Consider the following 16,033-nt stretch of genomic DNA (forward strand, 5'->3'; position numbering starts at 1 on the left):
AGTTATTGACAGTGCTTACAGTGTTTGCTGTATTGATGTTGCTATGTCAACCTCATTAGCTTTTTTGCCTCTTTTGAGTATCTTTAGGGCTTCATTGAGAATCTGGAGAATCCAACCTGATTCCTATTGCAATTAAGATCTTAATTATGAGCCCCTGGTTGAGCAATCATTTTACACCTGGAAGAACAGGTGGCTGTCTCCCTACTTCTAATTAGCTATATTGATTCTCTACAAAACAAACAGCACATCTTGCATTCCTCCAAGAAATTAGATTCCCAGCCCAACTTTAACTCAACCAACAACAACATAGCTGTATATTCGACTTCCAATTACAGTGAAACTTAGTAACAAAGCATTGTCTGGACACTATAAAGGCGAAGAATAAACATCCCACAGCAATACCAACAGCAGGTGTTTGCATAAGTAGATTACTAATTATCCATCTCTATAAATAAATAAAGAACAGGCTGACGAGAGAAGCTTTGTGTTGTCTTGTTGGGTTGTGTCTAGGTGCCCTTTGACCTTGGTCCTGGCCGTGTAACCGCCTGTCCAGGGGTGTTATGGTAATGTGTGTGTCCTGGCCAGCAGCGTTAAGGTAATGTCTGTGTCCTGTGCCAGCAGCAGGGGGCTCTACAGGGCTCTGTTAACACGACAGGAACAGCATGACACAGCACAGCTATAACTATGACCTTGCCCTCAGTACATTACACAGGGCCTTGAGAGTGACTACCGATGGATAACCTATATAGTAACGCTGTTACAATCTAAGTACTTACAGTACTCAGCTTTAAAAGCAGACAGTCGGCCATTCTGGTGGCATTGTACCAGCTTCAGATACATTCTAGTCAAACTGAACCTTTTACCTAGCACATTGCCTAACTGTACCTGTGAAATAACTGAACAGAAAACTGTTCCTATCACCTGTATACTGTAGGTGTCTTATTATAGTGGTGTCACAGTTTCATGCTCCATGTTCCCCACCACAGACACATGGGATCTGTTCACGAGAGAGAGAGAGAGAGAGAGAGAGAGAGAGAGAGAGAGAGAGAGAGAGACAGAGAGACAGAGAGACAGAGAGAGACAGAGAGACAGAGAGACAGAGAGACAGAGAGACAGAGAGACAGAGAGACAGAGAGAGAGAGAGACAGAGAGAGAGAGAGACAGAGAGACAGAGAGACAGAGAGACAGAGAGACAGAGAGACAGAGAGACAGAGAGAGACAGAGAGACAGAGAGACAGAGAGACAGAGAGACAGAGAGACAGAGAGACAGAGAGACAGAGAGAGACAGAGAGACAGAGAGACAGAGAGACAGAGAGACAGAGAGACAGAGAGAGAGAGAGAGAGAGCAGGGCTACTCCCTTTACAGTAACAGCCAGACATCACAGCTTTAGCTTGCCATCCACCTGGGAAGCTCAATTTCTCTCCTGGATGTTCTCATCAATGGTAGTGTGTCTACAGGGATACTGCTAGGTCTTCACACCATGCAGACCCCATCCTAGGGGGTGTTTGACACCCCTCACACCCCCTACTACAAAGGGAAACACAGCCGCGAGCTGGCCAGTGACACGAGCCTACCAGACGGGCTAAATGCCTTTTATGCTTGCTTCGAGGTAAGCAACACTGAAGCATACATGAGAGCACCAGCTGCTACGGATGTGTGATCACGCTCTCCGTAGCCGATGTGAACAAGACCTTTAAACAGGTCAACATTCACAAGGCCGCGGGGACAGACGGATTACCAGGACGTGTACTCAGAGCATGCGTGTACCAACTAGCCATGAAGTGCTTTGAAAGGCTGGTCATGGCTCACATCAACACCATCATCCCGGAAACCCTAGACCCAATCCAATTCGCATACCGCCCCAACAGATCCATAGATGACGCAATCTCAATCGCACTCCACACTGCCCTTTCCCACCTGGACAAAAGGAACACCTATGTGAGAATGCTGTTCATTGACTACAGCTTAGCGTTCAACACCATAGTGCCCTCAAAGCTCCCAGGTGGTAAGGGTAGGCAACAACACATCTGCCATGCTGATCCTCAACACGGGGGACCCACAGGGGTGTGTGCTTAGTCCCCTCCTGTACTCCCTGTTCACCCATGACTGCGTGGCCAAGCACGACTCCAACACCATCATCGTTTGCTGCTGACACAACAGTGGTAGGCCTGATCACCGACAACGATGAGACAGCCTATAGCGAGGAGGTCAGAGACCTGGCAGTGTGGTGCCAGGACAACAACCTCTTCCTCAATGTGAGCAAGACAAAGGAGCTGATCGTGGACTACAGGAAAAGGAGGGCCAAGTATGCCCCCATTCACATCGACGGGGCTGTAGTGGAGCGGGTCGGGAGTTTCAAGTTCCTTGGTGTCCACATCACCAACAAACTATCATGGTCCAAACACACCAAGACAGTTGTGAAGAGGGCACGACAACAACTTTTCCCCCTCAGGAGACTGAAAAGATTTGGCATGGGTCCCCAGATCCTCAAAAAGCTATACAGCTGCACCATCGAGAGCATCCTGACCGGTTGCATCACCGTCTGGTATGGCAACTGCTCGGCATCCGACTGTAAGGCGCTACAGAGGGTAGTGCGTACGGCCCAGTACATCACTGGGGCCAAGCTTCCTGCCATCCAGGACCTATATACTAGGCGGTGTCAGAGGAAGGCCCAAAAAATTGTCAAAGACTCCAGTCACCCAAGTCATAGACTCTTCTCTCTGCTACCGCACGGCAAGCGGTAGCAGTCTAGGTCCAAAAGGCTCCTTAACAGCTTCTACCCCCAAGCCATAAGACTGCTGAACAATTAATCAAATGGCCAACCGGACTATTTACATTTACACTTCTGCTACTCGCTGTTTATTATCTATGCATAGTCACTTTACCCCTACCTAGATGTACAAATTACCTCAACTAACCTGTACACCCGCACATTGACTCGGTACCGGTACCCCCTGTAGATAGCCTCGTTATTGTTATTTTATTGTGTTACTTTTTATTTTATATTTTACTTTAGTTTATTTAGTAAATATTTTCTTAACTCTATTTCTTGAACTGCATTGTTGGTTAAGGGCTTGTAAGTAAACATTTCACTGTAAGGTCTACACCTGTTGTATTCAGTACATGTGACAAATAACATTTGATTTGATTTGATACTGGTCCCTCCAGGCTCTGGGTCCATCCCAAATGGCACCCTATTCCCTATAGAGGGCACTACGTTTGGCCAGAGCTCTAGGGCCCTGGTTAAAAGTAGTGCACTATATAGGGAATAGGGTGCAATTTGAGACACCCCCCCTTATTGTATTGGGAGGCTGCTCTGGTCTCTTCTCCTTACAGCTACACTGTAAGGAGAAGAGACACCCCTTCAAATGAGTGGATTTGGCTATTTCAGCCACACATGTTGTTGCCATTTGTATAAAACACACAGCCATGCAATCTCCATAGACAAACACTGGCAGTAGAATGGCCCCTACTGAAGAGCTCAGTGACTTTCAACGTGGCACTGTCATAGGATGCCACCTTTCCAACAAGTCAGTTCGTCAAATTTCTGCCCTGCTAGAGCTGCCCTGGTCAACTGTAAGTGCTGTTATTGTGAAATGGAGACGTCTAGGAGCAACAACGGCTCAGCCGCGAAGTGGTAGGCCACACAAGCTTGGCACGGCATTGGCCAGCTCCTGTAATCTGAGCTGCTGAAGGATGGCGATAGGGTTGGTACAGCTGTTAGAGCGGGCAGGGGCAAGGCTATCCTTCACTGGTTCCTCACACTGTTGGATAAAGGGTCTCGGACGCTGTGGCGTGCAGCACTGTCACACACAGAAAAAAGACACACGCGTGCGTACACACGCACACATGCACACAAACACATCTGATAAACAGAGCGTAGGGTGCTATCAGACAGGCAGAGGAGAGGTTGTGCCAGCAGGTGAGAGTCTGCCAGCCTGCACCTGTAGACAGAGTGGGAGAGAGAGAGAGTTGGAGAGATTTTGAGAGAGAGAGTGAGAGAGCAAGAGAGAGAGAGAGAGAGAGAGAGAGAGAGAGAGAGAGAGAGAGAGAGAGAGAGAGAGAGAGAGCTGAATAGCCACATGCTCATTCATCATATTTATACGTTCCGGGGTAACAAATCCTTTTGTTGGCTCTTTTTCCCAAAATAACCTTGGATTAACAGAAGCAGCCAATTACAATACTTTTTCTAAATTCCATTTCCCATTACATTTTTGTGCAGTGGAAACGCTTGATGAATGAATGCCTGTTGATAAATGTCAGAGGGATCTCCATTCACCATATAGGTACATTCCATTCTCCATGTAAGACACGAAACTATGGCAACACAAGTCATTTTACTGGGATAAATAATGTTTTTTAATTTTTTTATTGAATTTAATTGATTGTTGTTCAAGGCTCACAAATGACTCACTTTCGGTTATGTGTCCCCCTCCTTCCTGTCCCCTCCAGTCTGAACCCATACAGCTATGATGAGAGCTGTGTGTCCAGCAGCGTTGACCACCTGCCCCTGGCTGCCCTCCCGCTCCTCGCCATCGCTGCGCCACACTACCAGGACGCCGTGGCAACCCTCATCACCCGTGCCAACCAGGTCTACCACAGCTTCCTCGCGTCCCAGGACGGACAGGGCTTCACCGGACAGGTAAGTCCGTCCTCTAAAGTGTCCCTCCAGACAGGGCTTCACTGGCCAGGTGGGTCCGTCCTCTAAAGTGTCCCCCCATATAAGGCTTCACTGGCCAGGTGGGTCCGTCCTCTAAAGTGTCCCCCCATATAGGGCTTCACTGGCCAGGTGGGTCCATCCTCTAAAGTGGCCCCCATATAGGGCTTCACTGGCCAGGTGGGTCCGTCCTCCTGAAGTGTCCCCCCATAAAGGGCTTTACTGTCCAAGTGGGTCCATCCTCTAATGTGTCCCCCTGGCTCCCACAGGGTCACATTGACTGACTGGAGATGAATCCTACTGTAAGGAACGAGGGAGGAGAAGAGGAGAGTGTTCCCTTTAATCTCTCATGCCAAATCCAATAATGTGCTGCAGTCCGTTTAATGGAAGCCAAGGATTTCCAGAGGAAGTGATGATTGGGATAGAGAGGGCTGGGTAATCCTCTGTGTTCACTGTGGGGACTAATGTCGCCAGAGGCCTGCAGCTTTAACATGCTGTCTGCAGACCCCATTAACTCTCACACACCTGTGGACAATGCCCTCTTTGATAAGGACCTGTTCTAATTAAGCGCTGTAATTTTCAAGAGCACATTATTGGCAAAACCATACAATGTATAAACTCTATTATATTGAACTTCCTCTCCTTGCATAACTTTGACAAGATTTGTGGTCATATCGCAATTCCAAGTCAGGAAGCCAAGTACAATGGTGGCACGTCAAACCAATTAAGGAGAAATATGTTGTTCCCTCAGACTGAGTCAGTCCTAATGAAGTGTGCTATTGACATTCAGATTCGACTGTGGATCTGAACAGGCACAGGGCCCAAATCTGGCTGCTTGGCTGCCAACATTGATTGAGTGGAGCGAGGGTTTCTAAAACGGTGTGTGTGTGTGCGTCTGTGCGTGCATGTGTGTGTGTGTGTTCACGTCCAGGTGTGTGTGATGGGCGACTGTGTGGGAGGTGTGCTGTGCTTCGATGCCCTGTGTTTCAGCAGCAGCAGTAGTAGCAGCCAGAGGCAGCACAGCAGCCACAGCAGCAGCAGGAACAACAGCACTGAGAGCCTCAAGGTAGGAGCATGACACATTACAACTCAATCAACATGCTCTCTAACATGTTCTGTAAAACTGCACTTTTTGATGCCCCTAAGATAATTTTGAATTGAGGCATTACAATTTCAGTTTGTGCTTTCAACTTTCTCCCCATGGCGTGTAGCTAGAATTGTGTAAGATCTTCTCTGTTCAGACAGCTTTCCTCTCAGACAATCTCTCCTACCCTATGCTATCCAGGCCAAGACCTTGAAATGACTCGGTGTCCTCTCTCTCCGTCCTAAGCTGGCCTGTCTTTTCCTGTTTGTTTGCACCCAGTTACCACTGCATGATCGCCTGGGCTGCTCTCTCTGTCCGAACCTCTCCCCCCTCTCCCACTCCCTCTCCCTCTCCCTCTTCCCCTTGTCTCTCTCTCTCTCTCTCTCTCTCTCTCTCTCTCTCTCTCTCTCTCTCTCTCTCTCTATTCCTTTCTCTCTCTCTCTCTCTATTTCTCACTCTCTCTATTCTTCACCTCAAATATACTTTTCCCACTACTACTCTCTCAAACATAAAACAGGATCAATCTCTCTCTGTAGTTAGCAGACGTGGGTTCAAATACTTTTTAGGGTATTTCAATTACTTTCAGAGTCATTTAAAATAAAGTACTTGAATATTAGAATGTATTTGGAAATACACATGGAAAGTATTGGTATGTATTTGAAAAATACTGAAATACACAGACAAGTGTATTTTCAAATACAAATATTTAAATACTCCATGCATTTAAACCCGAGTCTGTTTGGTCCTAGGGGTATTTGAAATAATGTATTTGGAAACAAGTATTTTAACATACTGTAGTTTGAAATTATAGGCTATTTATAGGAAATTATTTGAAAATACTTTCAAATACTTCAAATAGAATAGTTGATTCGGCCATATTATTTGAAAAATACTCATACACAGAAAATAAGTATTTCAAATACAAATACTCACATGCACCCAGGTCTGGTAGCTAGCCAGCTTGGATTAGCAATGAGCTGCTTATTTTTGTACAGTTATGGTATTTGAGTGTGAGTGAACCGTGAAGGCTTGTGTCCCACGCTCTCTTCCTCCCACACAGGATAACCATGAGGACAGCCCCTGTCACAGCCCCAGCCTGGGCCTCAGCTCCAGTAAGAGGCTGAGTAAGAGCAACATTGATATCTCGGCCCTGCCCAGCGATGAACACAGCCAGGGCAGACAGCCCCTCATCAGGAAACAGAGCGACTCGTATGATGGAGATACATCTACTGGACAACACAGCTTCTTCAGCAGGTACTGTAAACAGAGAACAGTACCCTGATGGAAGCTAACCCTTATCACAGCCCTAACCCTAGCTTCATGTCCACACCCCGGTTCAACCCTAACCCTAGCCTTAACCATAACCCTAACCCTAGCTTCATGTCCATACCCGGTTCAAACATAACCCTAGCCATAAGCCTAACCCTAGCTTCATGTCCACACCCCGGGCTCAACCCTAACTCTAATTTCAATTTCTATTGTCCTCCAAAAGTGTGGGCAATACCTCCAAGAGTGCAATTCATGCATCGTGGTTGGATTATGAGGAGGTAGTAAGTATACTTTTCCCTTTCCTCATACCAGTGATAGACACAGTGGGGATTATTCTGCCTTTTACCTCTCTTGGCAAGGACTCTGTTGACATTCCGATTCAATGAAGATATATTTTAAATACTGTAGATACTCAGACTTAGGGAAAATCCCATAAGAGTATACTCCTACCATCACATTCTTGGCCTATACCACTGTCATTAGATTCATATCTGAATATATTTTTAATGATCACGCAGTTCTATACCCAATGTTTATTCCAGACATTTCTATTGACATTTTTAATGATGTGTGTATAAGTGCACGTCCATCCCATCTATGTTCTTTGTGGTGTGATGGGATAACCCAGAAGTACTGTAGCTATCTGGCCCTTAGCCAGGTTGTCATGGGATGGTCTATCTCTAAGTGTGTCACTCTGCAATGTGTCCCTTTCTGCCTGCCTTTCTGCCTGTCTACCTGCCTGCTTGCCTGCTTGTCTGCTTTTCTGCCTACCTGTTTGTCTGCCGTCCTGCCTGCCATTCTGCCTGCCTGTCTGCTTGCCTTTCTTCCTGCCTGTCTTTCTGTCTGTCTATCTATGTGCCTGCCTGCCTGCCTGTGTGTCTACCTGCCTGCCTGCTCTGGGATATAAATAGCCTATTTGTGGCAGTGCCAGTGTGCATAGGACACTGACTACTGCAGGTGAATGTAGCTATAGCTGGGTGGATGGGGAGCTCTCAGCTCCCTACGATGCTACCAATTAACCAGCACCAAGCAACCAGTGTTCCCATTCCAAATCACATGCTCCAGTGAGGCCCACGTCAGCATAGTCACAGTCATATAAATAGCATTTTATTTAAATGGCTACAGTAGCCAGATCCCTGGCAACCTAGGCTGCATCCTAAATGGCATCCTATTCCCTATTTAGTACACTACTCGTGGGGCTCTGGTCAAAAGTAATGCACTATATAGGTAATACGGTGCCATTTGGGACTCAGCACTACTCTCTCAGAGATTTGACTTGTTCACACTGATTCCGTAGCGTGTCGATGGTGACGCACCTCTTATCGTCTTCTCCCCCTGCTTGTTATTCTCTTCATTAAAACCCCAGTCAGCTCAGCAGTGTGGAGGAGGGAGGAGGAGGAGGATGAAAGTTCCCCCGGCCCTTCCCACAGGGCATCACCGCCCGGTCACAGGGAGGGCTCTGCTCTGGCTCAGTTTAGGTTATTATTAGAGCTGTGATTCCCAGGCATCAGCCCACACATCAGGAGCCTCTGGGAAGACTGCCTATCTCCGGGTCACCTGCGTGTCAGGAGCTTCCTTTTCCACCTCAACCAGGGAATTTCCCAGTAGGTACTCTGCTAACAACAAAAGCCTTTTCTCCTTCCTCTGTTGGAGTCGTGATCGGACAGAGAGTTTCTCTCTCTCCTTGTCTCTCTCTCTCTCTCATCAAAAACAAAGGACATGGTGATTGACTTTCGAAGGAACACGACCATGCACACACCATCACTGATAAAAGGTGAGCCCATCGAAATAGTGGAGGAGTGCAAATACCTTGGGCTAGTCATTGACAACAAACTGTCCTGGGATCAGTGTACTGACGCTATTTTTAAGAAAGGCCAACAGAGACTGTATTTCCTACGGAAACTGCACTTTTGTATGTTAATCTAACCATCATGGTTCTCATTCATTGAGCGCATTCTGTCCTACTGTTTGACCTACTGGTTTGGGAATATGAAGGTTGCACAGAAAAATAGGTTGGGCAGGATAGTCAGGACTTGCGGAAAAATTGTGGGGCAGCAACAGCAATAACTGTAATCTCTGTACTTGGGCAGAGCCCTCCAGAAGTCGAATAAAATAGGGGTTGACTCTTCCCACCCATTCCACTTCGAATTCCAGCTCCTTCCCTCTGGCCGCAGGTACAGACTACCTAAGGTAAAAAAAAAATAGGGCCAAGTACTCTTTTATTCCGAATACAATTCTGCATCTTTACAAAGTGTTGGACTAATTGCAATTTACCACTTGCACTACGAAATTGCATTTACCCTGCCTACTGCCTTGTAAATATCCTTTGCTATTAGTTTTTTCCTTTTTTATATGTGATATGTTCTATGACTGCTGCAAAATGAATTGCCTCTCTGAGGACATTAACGTTTTCTGAATCTGAATCTCTCTCTCGCTCTTTCCTTCACTCTCTCATTCTAACTCTATCTCTCTCTTGGCCAATGAGACGACAGCCTGTGGCGTTCAGACCCCAGCAGAAAGAGGTGGATTAATGGAGGGCAGGAAAGGAGGTCAGAAGTTAGAGCAAGTGAGAGAGGCAGGCAGTGGGAAGACGAAAGACAAAGAGAGCAGCCGGCAATCCAAGGCGGATTGATTTTCCATCTTAGGCTGGCCACATACCATAATCCTTCTCTCCATGCTGGCCTTAGTGGTGGAAGTGTTAGTTTTGGTTGGGCTGGAGGGTCAAGAGGTCTTCTACAACTTCAGGGTATGTAGAGTTATAGCCAGGCAGTAGGTTTAAGGCCAGCTTGGCTGTTTAAACATCCGCAAGCCCCATCCGTCTCTCTGCTCTACCAGGGAGAGAGAGGAGAGCTTTTCAGACTGAGTCAGAATGGGCTAGGGCCTTACTAAAGCCCCAGTCTCCTCTCCCAGATAACATGCTTACCACACACATGCTCAACCAACCTGTTATTTTACCTGCCCACTCAGGACACACACAGTGGACTGAGTAGTCAAAATCCATAATACTGAGTGATTGAGATGCAGGCTTGTATTTCAATTCGAGTCAGCCTCCCTCGCCTCTCTCTTTCTGTTTTTCTACAGGGATTGCAACATTTGTAGATTTGGTTTGTCATTTTTCTCTCTACCTCCCTCTTCTCTTTCACCTCCCTCTCTCCTTCCATCCATCCCTCTGCACCTCCCTCTCTCCTTCCATCCATCCCTCTGCACCTCCCTCTCTCCTTCCCCTTCTCCCAGTCTGATGCAGGAGGGGGTGGACCTGCGTCCCGGCAGCAGCAGTAGTCTGATTTTGAACCCAGGGAGGTTTGACTTTGAGGTTTCCGAATGTTTCCTGCTGGGCTGTCCACTGGGCCTGGTGCTGGCCATGAGACGCACCGTACTGCCTGCTGTCCAGGGTAGATGTTGTTAGAGAAACACACACACTTCTCACACACCTCTGTGTCTAGGCAGTCCCTGATGCAACACCTTCCCCACAATGTTTAGCTACCTCTCTGATGGACCAGATCGATCTTCATACTTATTTTGCTTGAAAAGTCCACTACTTCATAATTGTACTACATACAGCAGATGCAGCTTTTTAAAGCCTTTCTAGACTACAAATATATGTAGAGGGCTACCTTTCCCACACATCACATTACACATTTTGTACACACAAGCCTTATAATTTATGAGTTCACAAGCGCTCCCTAATCTCTGCTGTCTGCTGTCGTGTCTCTCAGTGAGTCAACTCCGTCCTGCCTGCACCCAGATCTTCAACCTGTTTTATCCCTCGGACCCCTCTGCCTCCAGACTAGAGCCCCTGCTGGAGCCCCTCTTCCACAAGCTGCCCCCCTTCCCCATGCCGCGCTACCAGCGCTACCCCCTGGGAGAAGGACGCTCCACACTCATAGGTGAGTCAGTGGGAAACTGTTAATAGAAAATCAATTAAACTAAGGAGGAGATACCAGCGTATTCTCTTTTATAATTGTATCGCTGTACTGTATTAAACATATTTTGGGTTTTGCATTTCAAAGCCAGTGTGAAACATTTGTAGAATTCTAAGTAGGTTGGTTCAATAGCTGCACCACTGAGAACATCTTGACTGGCTGCATCACCACTTAGTATGGCAACTGCTTGGCATCCGACTGCGAGGCGCTACAGAGGGTAGTGCGTACGACCCAGTACATCACTGGGGCCGAGCTCCCTGCCATCCAGGATCTCTATACCAGGCAGTGTCAGAGGAAGGCCCTAAAAATTGTAAAAGACTCCAGCCACACAATTCATAGACTGTTCTTTCTGCTATCGCACGCCAAGTCTGGGACCAAAAGGCTCCTGAACAGCTTCTACCCCAAGCCATAAGACTGCTGAACAGTTAATGAAATGGCAACCCGTACTAATTTATTTTCTTTTATATATGTTTTATTTTTATTTGGGGGGGGATGTCAGCTTTAATATTGCAGATAGATTGTAGCTTCCATCAATGTAATTGTCTGCATAATTTCCAATCCACCATATAAATATTTTTTTTTAATATATACAGTACCAGTCAAAAGTTTGGACACACCTACTCATTCCAGGATTTTTCTTTATTTTTACTATTTTCTACATTGGACAATAATAGTGAAGACATCAAAACTATGAAATAACACATATGGAATCATGTAGTAACCAAAAAAGTGTTAACCTCTACGGGATCGGTGTCCCGTAACAACAAAAAACGTATCACGGTAACTGGTTTGATACATTCACCTCTGAAGGTAAATAATGTACTTACTTACATTCAGTAATCTCGCTCTGATTTGTCATCCTAAAGGTCCCAGAGATAAAATGTAGCATCGTTTTGTTTGATAAAATCAATTTTTATATTCAAATGTAGGAACTGGGTTCTACAGTTTAAACCCCTGCTGTCTCTGGCTCCACACCCACTCCGCCCGGCCATCTAGATGTGTGAAAGTTAGTGTATAAGCTAATGGTCCATCATGTATGACATTCCTGGGAGAGTGTAAACTTACATTTTGTATTACCATATCATTTTTGTATGTTCTTTATAGTTATGTACTTGAAAATGTATCAATTGACCAATTCGGCACATTTGGGCAGACTTGATAGAAAATAGTCCAGTATTGCAATGCTTCACTGGATCAATCTGAAACTTTCACACACACTGCTGCCATCTAGTGGCCAAAATCTAAATTTCACCACAACTGCAATATTATATTGTGGCCTTTCTCTTGCATGTGTTATATTCTCCTACATTAATTTCACATTTCCACAAACTTCAAAGTGTTTTCTTTCAAATGGTATCAAGAATATGCATTTCCTTGCTTCAGGTCCTGAGCTACAGGCAGTTAGATTTGGTTATGTCATTTTAGGCGAAAATTGAAAAAAAGGGTCTGATACTTAAGAGGTTAAACAAATCAAATTATATGTTATATTTGAGGTTATTCAAAGTAGCCACCCTTTGCCTTGATGACAGCTTTACACACTCTTGACATTCCCTCGACCAGCTTCACCTGGAATGCTTTTCCAACAGTCTTGAAGGAGTTCCCACATATGCTGACCACTTGTTGGCTGCTTTTCCTTCACTCTGCACTCCAACTCATCTTTTTTGGTTACTACATGATTCCATATGTGTTATTTCATAGTTTTGATGTCTTCACTATTATTCTACAATGTAGAAAATAGTAAAAATAAAGAAAAACCCTTGAATGAGTAGGTGTGTCCAAACTTTTGACTGGTACTGTATATAATATATATATATTTATAAAACTCAGCAAAAAAAGAAACGTCCCTTTTTCAGGACCCTGTCTTTCAAAGATAATTCGTAAAAATCCAAATAACTTCACAGATCTTCATTGTAAAGGGTTTAAACACTGTTTCCCATGCTTGCTCAATGAACCATAAACAATTAGTGAACATGCACCTGTGGAACGGTCGTTAAGACACTAACAGCTTACAGACGGTAGGCAATTAAGGTCACAGTTATGAAAACTTAGGACACTAAAGAGGCCTTTCTACTTACTCTGAAAAACACCAAAAGAAAGATGCCCAGGTTCCCTGCTCATCTGTGTGAATGTGCCTTAGGCATGCTGCAAGGAGGCATGAGGACTGCAGATGTGGCCAGGGAAATAAATTGCAATGTCCGTACTGTGAGACGCCTAAGACAGCGCTACTGGGAGACAGGACGGACAGCTGATTGTCCTCACAGTGGCAGACCACGTGTAACAACACCTGCACAGGATCGGTACATCCGACATTACACCTGCAGGACAGGTACAGGATGGCAACAACAACTGCCCGAGATGCACCAGGAACGCACAATCCCTCCATCAGTGCTCAGACTGTCCGCAATAGGCTGAGAGAGGCTGGACTGAGGGCTTGTAGGCCTGTTGTAAGGCAGGTCCTCACCAGACATCACCGGCAACGTCGCCTATGGGCACAAACCCTCCGTCGCTGGACCAGACAGGACTGCCAAAAAGTGCTCTTCACTGACGAGTCGCAGTTTTGTCTCATCAGGGGTGATGGTCAGATTCGCGTTTATCGTCGAAGGAATAAGCTTTACACCGAGGCCTGTACTCTGGAGCGGGATCGATTTGGAGGTGGAGGGTCTGTCATGGTCTGGGGCGGTGTGTCACAGCATCATCGGACTGAGCATGTTGTCATTGCAGGCAATCTCAGTGCTGTGCTTTACAGGGAAGACATCCTCCTCCCTCATGTACCCTTCCTGCTGCTCATCCTGACATGACCCTCCAGCATGACAATGCCACCAGCCATACTGCTCGTTCTGTGCGTGATTTCCTGCAAGACAGGAATGTCAGTGTTCTGCCATGGCCAGCGAAGAGCCCGGATCAGTCAGGAAGTTAAAGCTTGGTCGCAAATGGGTCTTCCAAATGGACAATGACCCCAAGCATACTTCCAAAGTTGTGGCAAAATGGCTTAAGGACAACAAAGTCAATGTATTGGAGTGGCCATCACAAAGCCCTGACCTTAATCCTATAGAAAATGTGTGGGCAGAACTGAAAAAGCGTGCGCGAGCAAGGAGGCCTACAAACCTGACTCAGTTACACCAGCTCTGTCAGGAGGAATGGGCCAAAATTCACACAACTTATTGTGAGAAGCTTGTGGAAGGTTACCCGAAACGTTTGACCCAAGTTAAACAATTTAAAGGCAATGCTACCAAATACTAATTGAGTGTATGTAAACTTCTGACCCACTGGGAATGTGATGAAATAAATAAAACCTGAACTAAATCATTCTCTCTACTATTATTCTGACATTTCACATTCTTAAAATAAAGTGGTGATCCTAACTGACCTAAGACATGGAATTTTTTACTAGGATTAAATGTCAGGAATTGTGAAAAACAGAGTTTAAATATATTTGGCTAAGGTGTTTGTAAACTTCCGACATCAACTGTATACATTTTTTCTTACTTTTGAACTCTGCATTGTTGGGAAAGGGCTCGTAAGTAAGCATTTCACAGTTAAGTCTTATTTATTAGATTCTGAAACACACACACAAATGCGTGCACATACACACTCTCACACACACACAGTGGTGGAACTGAAGCTCTCACTGTCTATTTGCCTTAAAGAAACATAGGCGAGTCTGGCCCGAAGCCTTGCGTTTCAAAGTCATTATAATTCATCCTCTGGTGTGGTACATTACCCTTAGACTGCACACATACCTCTCTGAGGATCAGACTCAGACCCCAGTGTGTGTGTGTGTGTGTGTGTGTGTGTGTGTGTGTGTGTGTGTGTGTGTGTGTGTGTGTGTGTGTGGTATTACTAGGTTAGATGTGTCAGGGTAGGTAGGTACTAAGTAGCACAATAATCCCACCGGGGACAAGAGGGCTGGCTTTAACACTCTAATGAAGCCCTGATTTATATAAATAATGTTTTTAGCCCCCTTCTGGGACATTGAGACTGAAATACCTTGCCTCTGCCCCTGCCTCTCTCAAAGTAAATCATTGGGAGAAAGTAATACGAAGGCTGTACAGTACACTGCAACCTACAGATGTTCTGGTTCTGTCCAGGGGGTGAACTTGTACATCAAGCTGCTTCACGCTACAGAAACAGGAGAAAGGCTCCTGCCCTATGGACCACTCTGGCTCGGACATAGCTTACTTATGGTTCATAAGGGAGTGCCACAGATCTAAAATGCTGAAAGAAACCTACTTCATGCGGTTACATGAAGTAACCGCAAATAATTATAATTATGTCACAACAACATCAACAACAGCAAATTACATGTTAGCAACTCCCCATATTAGGAAACTGCTTACTCAAAATATTTGTCATCCTATTCAGAAGTGCCCTGACAGTGAGAAAATGTTATGTTTAATTAGAGGGGAGGAATCCCATGGTGCATCAGTAGTTTGAGAGACTGGTGTTGAGCAAGGGGGCGGAGGGTAAAGGGAGACACTTTCACACTTTCACAGTCTGCCTCCCAAATGGCACACAATTCTCTATATAGAGCACTTCTTTTTTTTAAAGTAGTGCTCTATATAGGGAATAGGGTGCCATTTGGGACAAAGCCACAGTCTCTCACAGCTTTACTGATTTTTAATTATGCCACTAAATGGCGCCAGAGGATAATGAAAGGGAAATGATAATGGCACCGGAGGAGATGGCTGCGTTTTTACAGGCTCTTAACCAATTGTGCTATTTTGTGTGTTTTCTCATGTAATTTGTAACTTATTTTGTACATAATGTTTCTGCCACCGTCTTTTGGATATCTGCCATGAGCTTCTGGATATCAGAACAGCTATTACTCACCTCGAACTGGACTAAGATTATTAATTTTAACGAGTCGGACGCGAAGGATTTACTCCAAATACCTGACCAGGCACAAATCCCTGTCATTCGCGTGAAGAGAAGACACAGATACAGGGGACGCAGAGGAGAATTCGTCGGCGAGTGGGTAACCTGCCTCTACCATCTGTCCTATTGGCCAATGTGCAATCATTGGAGAATAAACTGGGATGAGCTCCGGTCAAGACTATCCTACCAACGGGACATGAAAAACTGTAATATCTTATGTTTCA

The 16,033-nt window shown here is 45.5% G+C and overlaps 1 protein-coding gene across 3 annotated transcripts in view; it reads left to right on the plus strand.

Moving 5' to 3' along the window:
* LOC121567966 (membrane-associated phosphatidylinositol transfer protein 3) overlaps window positions 1-16,033 on the plus strand; it is a 126,977-nt gene that overhangs the window by 71,062 nt on the left and 39,882 nt on the right. For all 3 annotated transcript variants that reach the window (XM_041878388.2, XM_041878389.2, XM_041878390.2), the window contains 5 exons: window positions 4,454-4,643; window positions 5,590-5,724; window positions 6,803-6,996; window positions 10,246-10,403; window positions 10,728-10,898. In XM_041878388.2, coding sequence (XP_041734322.1) covers window positions 4,454-4,643; window positions 5,590-5,724; window positions 6,803-6,996; window positions 10,246-10,403; window positions 10,728-10,898 — 848 coding nt within the window. The remainder of the gene's footprint in view (window positions 1-4,453; window positions 4,644-5,589; window positions 5,725-6,802; window positions 6,997-10,245; window positions 10,404-10,727; window positions 10,899-16,033) is intronic.

The sequence above is a fragment of the Coregonus clupeaformis genome, chromosome 6, assembly GCF_020615455.1.
Source record: "Coregonus clupeaformis isolate EN_2021a chromosome 6, ASM2061545v1, whole genome shotgun sequence".
Classification (NCBI taxonomy): domain Eukaryota; kingdom Metazoa; phylum Chordata; class Actinopteri; order Salmoniformes; family Salmonidae; genus Coregonus; species Coregonus clupeaformis.